The sequence below is a fragment of the Prionailurus viverrinus genome, chromosome A3, assembly GCF_022837055.1.
Source record: "Prionailurus viverrinus isolate Anna chromosome A3, UM_Priviv_1.0, whole genome shotgun sequence".
NCBI classification, from domain to species: domain Eukaryota; kingdom Metazoa; phylum Chordata; class Mammalia; order Carnivora; family Felidae; genus Prionailurus; species Prionailurus viverrinus.
Window position 1 is genome coordinate 314,524 of NC_062563.1, and position 12,953 is coordinate 327,476.

Below are 12,953 nucleotides of genomic sequence, written 5' to 3' on the forward strand. Positions count from 1 at the left end.
GCTGACTCACCCAGGGTGGGTGTGGGTCCCAGAATCTCCTTCAAGACCTGGAGCTTCAAGAAGAGGCCTGGGGGCGCCTGGGTAGCACAGTCGGTTAAGCGTCCGACTTCAGCCAGGTCACGATCTCGCGGTCTGTGAGTTCGAGCCCCGCGTCAGGCTCTGGGCTGATGGCTCAGAGCCTGGAGCCTGTTTCGGAATCTGTGTCTCCCTCTCTCTCTGTCCCTCCCCCATTCATGCTCTGTCTCTCGCTGTCCCAAAAATAAATAAACGTTGAAAAAAAAAAATTTAAAAAAAAAAAAAAAAAAAAGAAGAGGCCTGGAGAGGAAGGACATTCAGGTCCTGGGCTCTAGACACAGCCTTGAGGACACACGGACCACACCACAGTCCTCAAGTCCAGTGAGAAGACAGAGAAGGAGCCCCAGTGAAGCACTTGGCGGGGCTCTGGGTACGAGAAGGCAATGCTGATCAGGGCAGGAGGCCACCATTAAGCCGAGACCTGGAGCCTTTGCTATGAAACTGGGCCCCCTGCCCCTCACCTCCTCCAACCCCCATCCCCAGGCTGGCCTGCCTCTTCCATTCCAAGATGGAAGCTGTGAACTCTGTGCCCACACGACCCGTTGACTCTGATCTTCCTCCCAGACCGCTCAGACCGCCAAACCACATCAGCCCTTCCCAAGGTGCCCTCGCCTAGCCTGGCACCCGACCTCCTCCACGAACACGGTGTCACCCTTGCCAACTCCACCACTGCAGCACGGAGGAACTCCAGCACAGGCAACGTACTGTGCGCACACAAGGCCTCCTCGCCTTCTCTGTCCCCAGCTGATGGCACAGCTTGCTGGTCACCTGAGACAGAAATCACGGTGGGCAAGGGGTGGGGGGACTTCCAGTCTGGATTCAAACCTCTGTCCTCCCCTGGGAAACCACAACCACGGTGGCCACGGCCCCTGTGAAACTAGACTCTCCCCACGGATTGTTGCAGGACCCAGCAGGCCAGGCCAAGCAGGTCAGCGCAGGGCTCTCCGTCCCACCCACTTGCAGGTCTGTGTTTCGGTGCTGGATGGGGCCAGAGGTCCCAGGCAAGGAACTCTGAGCCCTGACCGAGCCACATGCCTGACCCGTAGCAAGCCCGCCTGTGCCACAGCACCAGCCCAGAGTTGTCCGCATGCCCTTGCACACACACCCAGCTCACGTACGTGGCCACCACGGCCACACCTGCACGGACGGCCTGCTCTGGCGTGACACACTCCCACCAGGTCTGGCTCGCAGCGGAAAACTCCCTCCACCTGCTGTCTCTCTCCCTCCCCGGAACCCTGGGCTGAGCGCACTCTGGTAGGGACAGAATGGTCGCAGACCCAGCCCAGGGCTCCACGAGGAGTCAGGCAGGGAGGAGAGACGTGTATCCTGCAGGACACGGGACCAGAAGAGCCAAGACAAGTGGCTCCTTAGACATGAAGCATCGCTCGCAGTTCTGTCTAGTTCAGTCTCTCAGACAGAAGCCCTCACCCCAGACTCTGGGAGCAGAGGCCACCCCTGCCCTACCCCAAGGCTCTAGGCTGGGTAGAGCAGCCATTCTGAGCTGGGTTGGTCCCAGCCTCAGCCCCTTATCCTGACCACTGCCAGAGTGGCAGCAAGAGGCCCCTCCTATAATCGCTGGACAGAGGTGCTACCACAATCCTGCCAGGTCCCAGCCCAGCCCCGTCCCTAGCACTATTTCTAGGGCCTGGTGCACACACAGTAGGCCAACATCAGCGTCTGCTGCAGGGACCAGCAGAGGTTCAAGTGAGCCAAAGGGTGAGCGGAGTCCAGGGCAGCCCCATCGGCAGGAAGCCCAGTGTGGGGCACGCCTGTGGGTCCTGGGCTGGGCTGCCTCCCTCTACTCCTGGAGGCACCCTTTGTTCAGCAGCCATCACTGGCTTGTGGAGCAAAAGGCCAGGCCCTGCACAGAGGACGGGGACCTGGAGGGAGAGGCCAGAGCCAGCCCCGATGCCCCCCAGCTAAGCCCTGCTTCCTTCCCCACACTCCCCCGGCCCCAGGCACGGACCCTCCCCAACCCCCACAGAGCACCCAAAATCCCTCCCTGCATCAGAGCCGTGCAGACACCGGACCTGCCGGTCCCCACCACAGCAGGACCCTGGTCACCGACCGCAGAGGCCAAAGAGAAGGTGCTCCAGGTGAAGGTGTCCGGGACGCGCAGACCAGACTCGAAAGCAGGAACGGGCGCTGGTGCCACGTGCAGCCCCGCAGCAGAGCCAGTCATGTGCACGCACGTGTCACCCAAGGGTGAGCGAGTACCACGGGGCGTGTCAACATGACACGTGCGAGCAAGATGCTGCACACACGGGGCATGAAGACACGTGTGCTCACCAGTACCTGTGTATGGAGCAGCGAGCACCTGACCCGGGGGCCCCACGCCTGCCCTGGCTGCCCTTCCCCCATCACCGATACCCCTGCAGCCAAGAGAGGGCCCCTCGCCAGTGCCCGGTCTCAGTGGTCATCCCAGACAGCCCCACGCCACCATCTGGATCTAAAGATGTCAGGAGGGGTCTGGAATTGAGCAGGAGTTTCTGCAAATGTGGGGGAGGAGGACGTGCGTGCTGAGATCTGTGTGCAGTGCGGGAAGGTGTGCGAGCTATACTTGGTACAGGGCCCTGGGGTCGCCAAAGCTCGTGCAGCAGGCCAGGCTCCCTCCTCTGTCCTTGGGGTCGGAGCCAGGCGGGTGGGGAAGGGAATAAGCAACCGTGCCCGGCAGGCCCCGTCACTCTGGCCCTACTTGCTGCCAGCTCAGCCTGTCCTCCCCTGCCCAGGAGCCCCAAGGGCGACCTCATCCTGGCCTTACTCCACCAACTGTCCCACCCCTGCCTCATCTGCCCACAGTCTGAGAGCCGGGTCCAAGGTGAACAGGTCTGGCCTCTGGAGCATCCTATTCCCGGCTGCACCTGTGGAAAAGGCCGGCCGCCCACATTCCCCGGGACCGGAAACAAGCTGAACTGTGTGGCATGAGCCCTGCACAGAAGGACAAGCACCGCCCAGCTCCAGAACCACCTCCTGGCCTGGCCTTCTGGTCTGAGTCATGGCTCTGCAGGAGTTTATTCGAGAATGAATCAGCCTTGCCTGTCTACTGACCTTCGGCATGAATTCGTGGACTGACAAGGAGGCCAGGCTCATGGATGGCTCCTTCCTGGGTCCATCTCTGGCCCAGAGTGCTGGGCCACTCCAGGCGCAGGGGGAGGGTGTCCAGGTACGTCCACAATCTCCCACCACCCACGTGCGTTTTTACATACACAGATGTGCCTGTGACCCCTCCCACCTGAGACACATAGGCACCTGCACCCTCCCTCCCTGCCCTGCCCACGCTTTCCGAGTGACCACAGGAGCTCTGCTGGAGACAAGAGGAGACCCCCCCTCCACCCCTCTCACTCCAAGTGCACCAGGACCACCCGGGGAGACGTGCCCCCCAACTCGGGACAGGGACACGTGCTTGGCGAAGCCCCCCTTCCCACCCAGTAGGGCCCGCTTCTGGTTGTTGGAGCCTGAGCAGGGAGGAGGGGAGCGGCCACTACAAAGTTGCCCACACCTGCCGCCCCATTTCCATTTCAGCCTCCAAGCCCTCCTCATCCGAGTTTCCGGGGGACAGGAAGGGGTAAGCTGTCTGGCAATACAGCCAAATGACCCTCCCATGCTGAGAAGGGCCTGGCTTGCCTCGGGGAACCCTCATGCCTCATTCCTGCCTGGGTTTAAGTCACCTAGAAGTTTCTCAGCTTGTGTCTGGAGAGGGAAGAGGGAGTGCGTGTGGGCAGGGCAGGGGCCGTATGCAGGGCAGGCAGGCTGTGCAAACAGCCCAGGCCCTGGCCCAGGTTGCCCCAAACCCTGCCTCCCAAAGACCTCAGGTGGGGCTGGTGCCGTCCACAGCCAACCGGACTCTGGACAATACGCCCCCTTCCAACCTGGCTGCCCCTACAGACCCCCGGCGGGGCTCCTGCACCAACCCCTCCCTCGTCCCCCTCAGCCCCCTCCACCCCCTCACCCCACAGACCCTCTCCACCTGAGGACCTAGCAGGACCATCCTCCCCTCCTCGAAGTTTTCACAGAGACAAGAGCCAGTACCCCCGTCTGGGCAGCCAAAGCCCCTGGTCCCTCCCTCCCCGAGACCCCTTCCTCCCCCTGTCCTTTGTCCTTGGCACACACACTTGCAAGGCTCTGCCACCTCCTTGGACTCTTGCGGCTCCAGCCTTCTCAGCAGGGCCACCCTCTCAAAGATGGACGGGGCGCCAGCATTGCCAGCAGGCCCCTCTGCTTTGCTCCCCCGTAGCACACCTCGTCTTGGACCACACCTCACGCCGCACTCGATGTTTCCCTGCCACGGCATCAGCCCTGTGAGAGCGGGAAGACTTTCCTCTTTGCTCACTGCTGTATTCCTGGTCAAATGCTCGTGGAGCAAACTAATGACCCTGGGCCTAGAGTTGGGGTGTTTGAAAGTTGACTAAGCCGGAGCCCCTGTGGGACCCCAGTCTGGCTGCCCCGGGTTTCTCCCACCTGCCCTGAGCCAGAGGCCTCCCTCAGCACCTGGCACAAGAACCCCCAGGCCATGACCTCCCCCTGGGGACAGCTCAGCGCTCACTGGGTGTTACAGAACGGGGAGACAGCTGGGCGCCCAGTGGCAGGGAGGGGAGAGTCCCGTCCCCTCAGGGTTACACGTAGAGGGCTCTCTCTGCCTCCCGGAGAAGTGTGAGGACCTGGTTCCCATCCTAGGAAGACGGGCCGTGTCTTTTTCCGGGAACTCAGCTTCTCAATTACCTTCTTAGAGGCAGCTGGGGCCCAGGCACCTCCTCACCTGGTGAGCCGGTGAAGGAGAGAGCGGGAGAGCAGGCAGGCCTGGACCCCAACCTGCAGGGCAGAGTGCCTGTCGTCCCCACCAGGCCTGCCTGGGTGGAGCTGAGATTGTCGAAACACAGGCGAGCACACGGGTGCTCGGTGCACACATGCGCACATGCGTGTGTGTGCATAAGTGTGTGTCTATATGTCTCCACGTGTCTCTGTACATGTCTGCATATGCCTGTACAAGTGTGTGTGCGCGCGCGTGTGTGTGTAAAGACCCAAGTCACCCGTTTCAGTCAGGACAGGTGGAAGGTAGCTGCCACACCCACGTGTAATGACAGTAAAAGTAAAGCTGGCACGGCTAAGCTCGCTCGCGGCCTACATTGTCTCAGGGTCTAACGCTCATTACCCACTAGCCACACTGGCCGTGCTCCCCCGCCGCCCTGCCCCGAGGGGGACAAGGGCCCACTGGGCTCTCTGGACCTGCTTCCCCCCAAGCGTGCAGACCGGTGCACACAGCAGCACACAAACACAAATTCACCATCACACAAGATCACGCTCCCTCCCCCACGGCTCCCTGCCCGCATCTCTCCACAGGCTGACAGCATCCCACCTCACTCATTTCTGAAAATGGAACCGATCTCCCCGGAGTGACGTTCACACAGTACCCAACCCACAGGGCAGGACAAAGGACCAGGGGGCAAGGGCTGGGGCCATGGTGTTGCCAGGGGCCTCAGCTGAGGTGCTTCTGTGGGAGGAAGGGGCATCTAGGAGAGTCACTGCTCCTGCAGGCCTGGCCTTGGCTCCCTGGGGTCCCGAGACCCCCACCTGAATGTGCCAGGGGCTAGCTAAGCACCCGCACCTGGTGTCCCCATTCTCCCCCAGCCCCTGCTGCCTCTGGGCCCCCCACCCTCCCAGCTTCTACCCCCCCATCCCACTTCAGAGGTGACAGCGGGGAGCCAGGCCAGCACCCAGGACAGACTTAGGAGGGCAGAGACCAGGTCTCAGAGGGGCTCAGAGTCCCAGACCCAGCCAGACACCGGTGGGGTGACACCCAGAGTCCGCTTTGTCTCAGAGGAAGAGCCTCAGAGGAAGCCAAAGGCACGTGGGAAAGCCCACGAGAGGGTTCTTGTACTTCTGATACTGGGCTGTGGCCCCTCCCGAGCACTTAGGAAAAGGCCTGCCTGGAATCACCAACTCTGGAGAAAGTTTGGGACGGCACTTGTCCTTCGCTGAGCCGGGACAAAGCAGGAGGGATACAAGGGTCCCACCTGGGCAGGGCTTGCCGTGAAAAACCCCGCTCCAGGGCCCGCACTCAGGGCGAGACAGGACACCAGTCTGCTACGTGCTGGCCAGAGGGCAGACAGAGCCACGGACCCCTCCTAAGATGAGCAAGGGACGGGGACCCCGGCATCCCTCCCAGGGAAGGCCCACAGCCAGGCCCAGAGCGGCCAGCCACTCAGCACAGCCCGCACAGAGAGCCACTCCCTCCCTCCCAGGGTGCCCAGGCCCAGCCTGGTTCACAGAAGCAAGGCGGACAGCATTCTCTCCGGCCTCTTTCACTCTGCTTCTCAGAGAGAATGTCCTCGTTCAAATCGACGAAGTCTGAGGGTATTCCCACAGGACAGTGAATTGTTCCAAAGCAAGTTCTAGCGACAGTGCCCTACACACACCAGAAAAAAATGCCTGCGTGCTCCTGCATGGAGGTGAGGGTCCTTGGGGCTGCCAGGGTATGGAGCAGACCCTGCTGGGGCCCCGTGGGGTGGAGGCTCAGCCCTAGAGGGATGGCCGGAGCCCCCGGCTGAGGCTCCCAGCACCCCCACCCGGCTATGCCCACCTCTGGGCCCGTGGGAGGAGAGGCTGGTGCACCCAGCCCACGGCCTCGGGCCGGGTGACTTCAGGGTACTTGGGCAACTGCCCCGGCTCCTGTCCTGACCCAGGCCACGGGGACACAGGAACTGCGGCTCTAGTGAAGGAAGCACAGCGAGGAAGGTGGGGAGACACCCAGCAGGAGGTAGGCAGCCTTGTCCCCCTAGACTGGAAACACACGGGCCCTTGACGCAGAAGTCCCTGCTGAGGACCTGCCCAGAGACGGTGCCGGGGACCGTCAGTAGCTGCAGCATTGCTGAAACAGCCCAGCTGTAAGGTATCAGGACTGAGCAAGTGTTTGAGAGTGGCTAGTGACAGTGGGCACTCAGGGAGGGACCAAGAGCTAGACAAGAACAAATCTCTCCGCACACTTCCACCGCGTGTGTGGTTTTGGCACACATACATGTCCTTCTTTCGGCAAAAGAGAGAGAGAGAGAGAGAATTGGGTTGTCTGCAGGCAACAGATCTTGCTTCCATACAAAGACATACAGACCCCCTCAGATTCCTAAATCTGGCTGGAGCCTATGTAGACCGCCCCGCAGACCCAAGTACAGAGCTTTACTACAGAAACCGCACACGGACAGACACAGATACACGATACACACGGGCACACACACAGGGTCAGGCACGAGACCTGCCAAGGCACCCACATATGCAGATAAGGGTGCCCAGGTCTACAGGGACCCACAGACAAAGGCACGGACGAGCTCAGTGGAGCGCACAGACATGGCCCCCTCCCACTGCCAACAAACCTGGGCCTGCCCGAGGCCCCCACACACAGGCACACATGTGCACAGATGCACACGCACGCACGCGTACACGCACACCAGGGCCGCCCACTGGAGACTCCAACCAGGCGAGTGAGCATGGCAGCAACCCCGGGGACGACTGTAAGTGCTACCTCGGTTCCTGCCCCCACTTCCCCCGCCAGAGCTCCACGTCAACCAGCAGGATCCGCCTCCCTCCTTCACAGCTCATTGGCGCTGCCACCAGGCTGGAGACCTTGCCGGGAAGCCAGCTCCCGCTGAGGCTGTTGGCCAGGCAGGTCCCGCAAGCCCCCCAGGAGATCAAGAGCTGACTGGGACCCTGATGAGCACCCGTCCATGGGGGCCACACCTCCCTCCTCCACCCTTGCCACAGCCTGAACTGGCCTCCTCCGCATGCCCACAGAGGCCACCAACCTCTGGCCCCGTGTCATCGGACAGGTCAGCGGGGAAAAGAGCAGGTAGCCAGGCAGAAAGGGTGTGCGCTGTGACTGGGAGGGCTCTGGCTTCAGGACCCTGGGATTTGAAGGGGGCAGGGGTGAGTCTGGGAGGTGTGTTTGCAAAGGCACTGCCTTGATCCCATGTAGAGTGTGCATGGGGGGCAGACAGGACAGAGGAGGATGGAGGGAGGCCCTGTGTGTCCTTAACCCTGGCAAAGTGGCCACAGCCTCTGCCAGAGAACTTGAGGCAGCTGCAAGCGAACAGCCAGATCCCAGAGTTTCTCTTCTCTTTCTCAGAACCCAGCCCCAGGAGGCCCCCGCCCAGACTCCCAACTCCACAGCACCTCCCACCGGCCCCTGGGAGCGAATCCTTATCAGTCCCACCTCAGGATGCAGGCTGCTGAGCTGGATCCCCTTGAAAGCAGAGGCTTCCCCTTCCAGGCTGCGGTGGGCGCCAACTTCTCCTGGGACAACGGCACCGGGCACAATGTCACCCTCCCCGAGCCGCTGCCACCCTTCTACGTGCTCCTGCCAACGGTGATCTGTGCCATGGGGCTGGCAGGTAACACAGCCATCATCTACGTGATTCGGAGGGTGCCCAAGACGAAAACAGTGAGCAACGTGTTCACCTTGCACCTGGCCGTCACCGATGGCCTCTTCACGCTGGTGCTGCCTGTCAGCATCACGGAGCACCTCCTGCAGCGCTGGCCCTTCGGGGAGCCGCTCTGCAAACTGGTGCTGGCCATCGGCCACTACAACATCTTCTCCAGCATCTACTTCCCGGCCACCATGAGTGTGGATCGCTACCTGGTGGTGCTGGCCACCACACAGTGCCGCCGGGTGCCCCAGCGCACCCTCCGCGGAGCGAAGATCACCAGCCTCTGTGTCTGGATCGGTGGCACCATCGTGGTCCTGCCCTTCTTCTCCTTTGCTGGCGTCTACAGCAATCAGCTGCGGGTCACGAGTTGCGGGCTGATTTTCCCGCGGCCTGAGAGGGCCTGCTTCAAGGCCAGCCGCATCTACATGCTAGTCCTGGGCTTTGTGGTGCCCATGTGTACCCTCTGCGTGCTCTACGTGGACCTGTTGCGTCGGCTGCGGGCCCTGCGGCTCCTCTCCAGAACCAAAGCTCTGGGCAAAGCCAAGCGAAAGGTGACCACCCTGGTCCCGGCTGTGCTGGCCGTGGGCCTGCTCTGCTGGACGCCCTTCCACCTGGCCTCCGTCGTGGCCCTGACCACAGACGTGCCCCAGACGTCACTGGTCAGCGGCATGTCCTACATCGTCACCAGCCTCAGCTACGCCAGCTCCTGTCTCAACCCTTTCCTCTACGCCTTCCTGGATGAGAACTTCCAAAACAGCTTCCGCAGCACGTTCCGGTGCTCAGGGGCCTCAGCGCCCTCCGCAGAGCCCCCGTGTGTCTGCTAGGAAAGGCGCTGTTCCCTTTGGAGGAAAGGCTCACCTGCTCACGTCCCACCGCCACCTTCTCCGCACAGAGAGAGCAAGACCCGTGAAGGCCGCCCACCGGACCTGCAGAGACGACCGCGACATCTTTCCCAGGTCTCTGCCACCTGGACAGCCCCTGGGCAGGCAGCTGCAGGGAGTCAGGTTCTGGCCCCACCCTGCCTGTCTGACCCCGGGCACAACAGGCATCCTGACTCTACTCACCTGCAGAGAGGCAGACAGAAGACGTCCCCGGAGGCTCCTTCCCCGTCTTCCCTGACAATCATAATCTGGAGGGAAAGAAACCCACACTGTGATTGCATCCCGGGGCCACCACTGCACTCCACACTCGGCACCCTTGGGCTGGCCCCTCCCAAGACAGTGCTGAGATGGCAAAAGTGCAAGCACCTGGGGCAGGAAAGCCAGGTGTTACTGCAAAGGCCACAGACTCAGTTATCAACTAAGGCCACGGAATGCATTCTCATAGCTTGAAACTTGGGCAGCATTTCACCAGGAGGCCTATGCCCACTTGGTGTCCTCTCTTGACCCTGCATGCTGTGTGGCCCATGCCCCTTTCGTGCCCTCCGTGTCATAGTCTGTGGCCACCAGGACCCTTCCTCCAGGACCTTTGGACCCCCACGGTCTACAGGGGGCATCTGGTACTTGGATGGGCTGACATCCGGACCCCTCCTCCCTGGGTTGTGGCCTGGGGCCTAGATTCAGCCAGCAGGAGCCCTGTGCTGAACCTCTGGGGTCAGGGTGGGGACACTTAGCTGCTGGCTATTCAGAGACCTGAAGCCTCAGGCAGGCTCCCCCGCCCTTAGCCCCGCGGCTCCCGGCTGGTTCCACGCTTGGCGCTCTAGCTGTGCCAGTCTGTGCATCGTCTGGCATCTCCCAGGACCCTCCTCAGCTCATGGTGCCCCAGGCCGGCTTCAGTCCTCATGGCACAGAGCTCTGAGCTGTCTGTCCAGCTGGCATGCAACACCCACCATTCAGCATCCATGAGGTGCCCCCCAGGGGGCGTGACTGCCGCCCTTCACAGACTCCAGCTTCTCCAGTCACGTGGTCCTTAAAGCTCAGACCCACATCCTTTTCCCCTCCTCTCTGTCAGCCTGAAACAACTTAACAGCCACCTCTGTGCTGCCTCGTCCCCGACGACACCGGAATCTACTGCCGTATGATGAATTTCCCCTGATCCTAACAGCTTAAGACAACATTTTATTATTTCATAGCTCCTGTCGTTCAAGAATTTGAGAGACGTTTTGGAGTAGTTCTGGCTCAGAGTCTCTCATGAGATTGTAGTCAGGCTGTTGGGTGAGGCTCTGGTCACCTGAAGGCTGGACTCACACTGGGGACGCTGCTTCCAAGGAGCCCCTCACATGGCCCGGCGCACGAGGCCTCAGGTCCTCCCCACATGGACTCTCCCCAGGGCTGCTTGGACATTGCCCCCGTGTGGCTGCTGGTCCCCCAGGGTGAACCAGTGGAGAGTGGGAGCCAGGAAGAGGCCTCAACACCATCTAAGACTGTCTTGGGGGGCACCTGGGTGGCTCAGTCGGTTGAGTGTCTGATTCTTGGTTTCGGCTCCGGTCATGATCCCAGAATCATGGGACCGAGCCCCACATTAGGCTCCCTGCTGAGCGCAGAGCCTGGCTAAGATTCTCTCTCCCTCTGCCCCTTTCCCCTACTCTCCCGCTCACTCGCTCGCTCACTCTCTCAAAAATAAATAAAAACATTTTAAAAATTAAAAAATAAATAAATAAAAATAAAAATAAATTTTAAAAGACTATCTTGGAAGCCATTTGCCACATTCTAATCATTAGATGTCAGCCACTAAGCCCAGCCCACACTCGGGGGCTGTGGACATTTTTTAAGCCACTACTAACACCCACATCTCTCACTGGAAGATTCTGGGACCTGTTTGGTCACTGCAGGGCGGAAACCTCCGCCAGCAGCAGCCCCAATTAGTGCCTCCGCACTGGCCCTGCGTGCAAGCTTCTTGAGGAGAGGAGCTGAGACTCTTGACACGTCTTCTAAGACCGTGGAGGTGAGAGCGGGTGTGAGGTGCAAATGAGTGAGTGAACAGGGCACAGCAGTCACAAAGGCTGGAGGGTGCGTTCCTGACAAGCGGTGGGAACAGAGGGGCGGGGAGGGGCGTGGCGCTGCTCAGAGACTCCTCAACACTTGACCCTGCCCCCTTCGCCCCGGGCCCCAGCAACACTGGGAGGATGGGCGGCAGCGTGGCAGGGACCAAGGCCAATCAGAATCAGCCAGGCAGCCCGCAGTTCCCCGCCCCATCCCCATGTCCGATGGGAGGGAGGGTCCTCACGCCAGGCCCCCCGGAGACCCCAAGGACGGGGGCGGGGGAGGGGGTGGCCATGGGCCAGCCGAGATGAGGGGACAGGTGAATCCTCACCAAGGTTCCACCCGAGCGAGTTGCTGGGTCCCCAGGAAAATGCCAACCGCCGGCCTCCCCGGCTGGCGCTGGTTGTCTCCACACCCTCCACTGTGACTTCCTGAGGTGGAGTGGGGGGAGAGAAAGGAGTGTCCCCAACCTCTGAGCTCGTCGTCCAGGGGAGGACCCGGGGCTCCCCTCGGCTCTCCAAATCTCCCAGCTAGGGCGGGCGGGCTCAGCAGCGCAAAGTCCAGAGGGCAGGCGAGCCCTCTGCCTCCCTAGCAGGTGCAACCCGGCCGCTGACCCCTGCCCGCAGCCCCGGCCTGGTCCACAACCTGGGCCTTCCTCCACGAACCCGCAAGGAAGGTTCAGCCGTCCCTTTTGCAGAGGTGAGGAAACTGAGGCTCGGAGGAACCAGGAGACTTAACCAACCCCCGGGGCTGGTAGGGGCGGAGGCGAGGGGGGCATGTGGGGGAGGGGGGCAGGGCCGTGGCCGACGCGGGAGGGGACGGAGGTGGGGACGTGGTGCGGGTGGAGGTGGGCAGCGGACGCCGTTGGGCAGGGGCGGACACAGTCCTGGAGAGCTTGGGTTGGGACCCTACGCCCACGGTCCTGCGGGCTACCTCACAGGCCCCTCACGCCTGCGTGGCGCGGCTCGTGTGACCCCTCACGGCCCATCTCCGCGCAGGTGCTCACTGCGGGGTCGGCCCTGCACGGACCCACCTTGAGCTCCTCCATCAGCAGAACCACAACTGTCCTGAGCATTCTTCACGCACCTCTGCCCTATAGCCGGTCACTCCCAAACTTTTCCTTGACGCTTACTTTTGGTTTTAACGGCAAAGTGCCCGTCATTGAAACTTGTGCCAAACCACACATTGGCGCATCTGCCTGTGCCCAAACATCTCGGCCTGAGCTTGCCCTCGCTACCCCCTCTGAGGGCCTCTTTCTGAGAGGGTCCTCGGCCAGTAGAGTCAACCTGGGCAGAACAGGGTCCCCACAGGGGCCAGGGGGGCGAATCCACATCTCAGGGCCACCAGGGGAGGCTGTCTTTTCATCTTCCATCAAGACCCCCCTTAGACCTGCTCAAGGGAGGGGGAAGGGCTGGGGCAGGCAGGGGGTCTGCTGAACCTGTGACCCAGGTGGGAAGAGCACCCCCCACACTGGACCCGCAGGGAACCTCTAGCAGCCGGGGCAGGATGGACGCACAGTAGTTGTTCAGGGAGAAACGGTTTGTGC

The 12,953-nt window shown here is 61.6% G+C and overlaps 1 protein-coding gene across 1 annotated transcript; it reads left to right on the top strand.

The window, feature by feature from the left end:
* The first annotated feature begins 8,278 nt into the window (after window positions 1-8,278).
* NPBWR2 (neuropeptides B and W receptor 2) lies at window positions 8,279-9,310 on the top strand. Its single transcript, XM_047854587.1, has one exon. It carries the CDS (start codon window positions 8,279-8,281, stop codon window positions 9,308-9,310), a length of 1,032 nt encoding a protein of 343 aa, XP_047710543.1.
* Window positions 9,311-12,953: the final 3,643 nt, after the last annotated feature.

What these genes read in the sequence shown, in the direction of transcription:
- NPBWR2 (XM_047854587.1), top strand. Translation starts at nt 8,279, where the DNA reads ATGCAGGCTGCTGAGCTGGATCCCCTTGAAAGCAGAGGCTTCCCCTTC.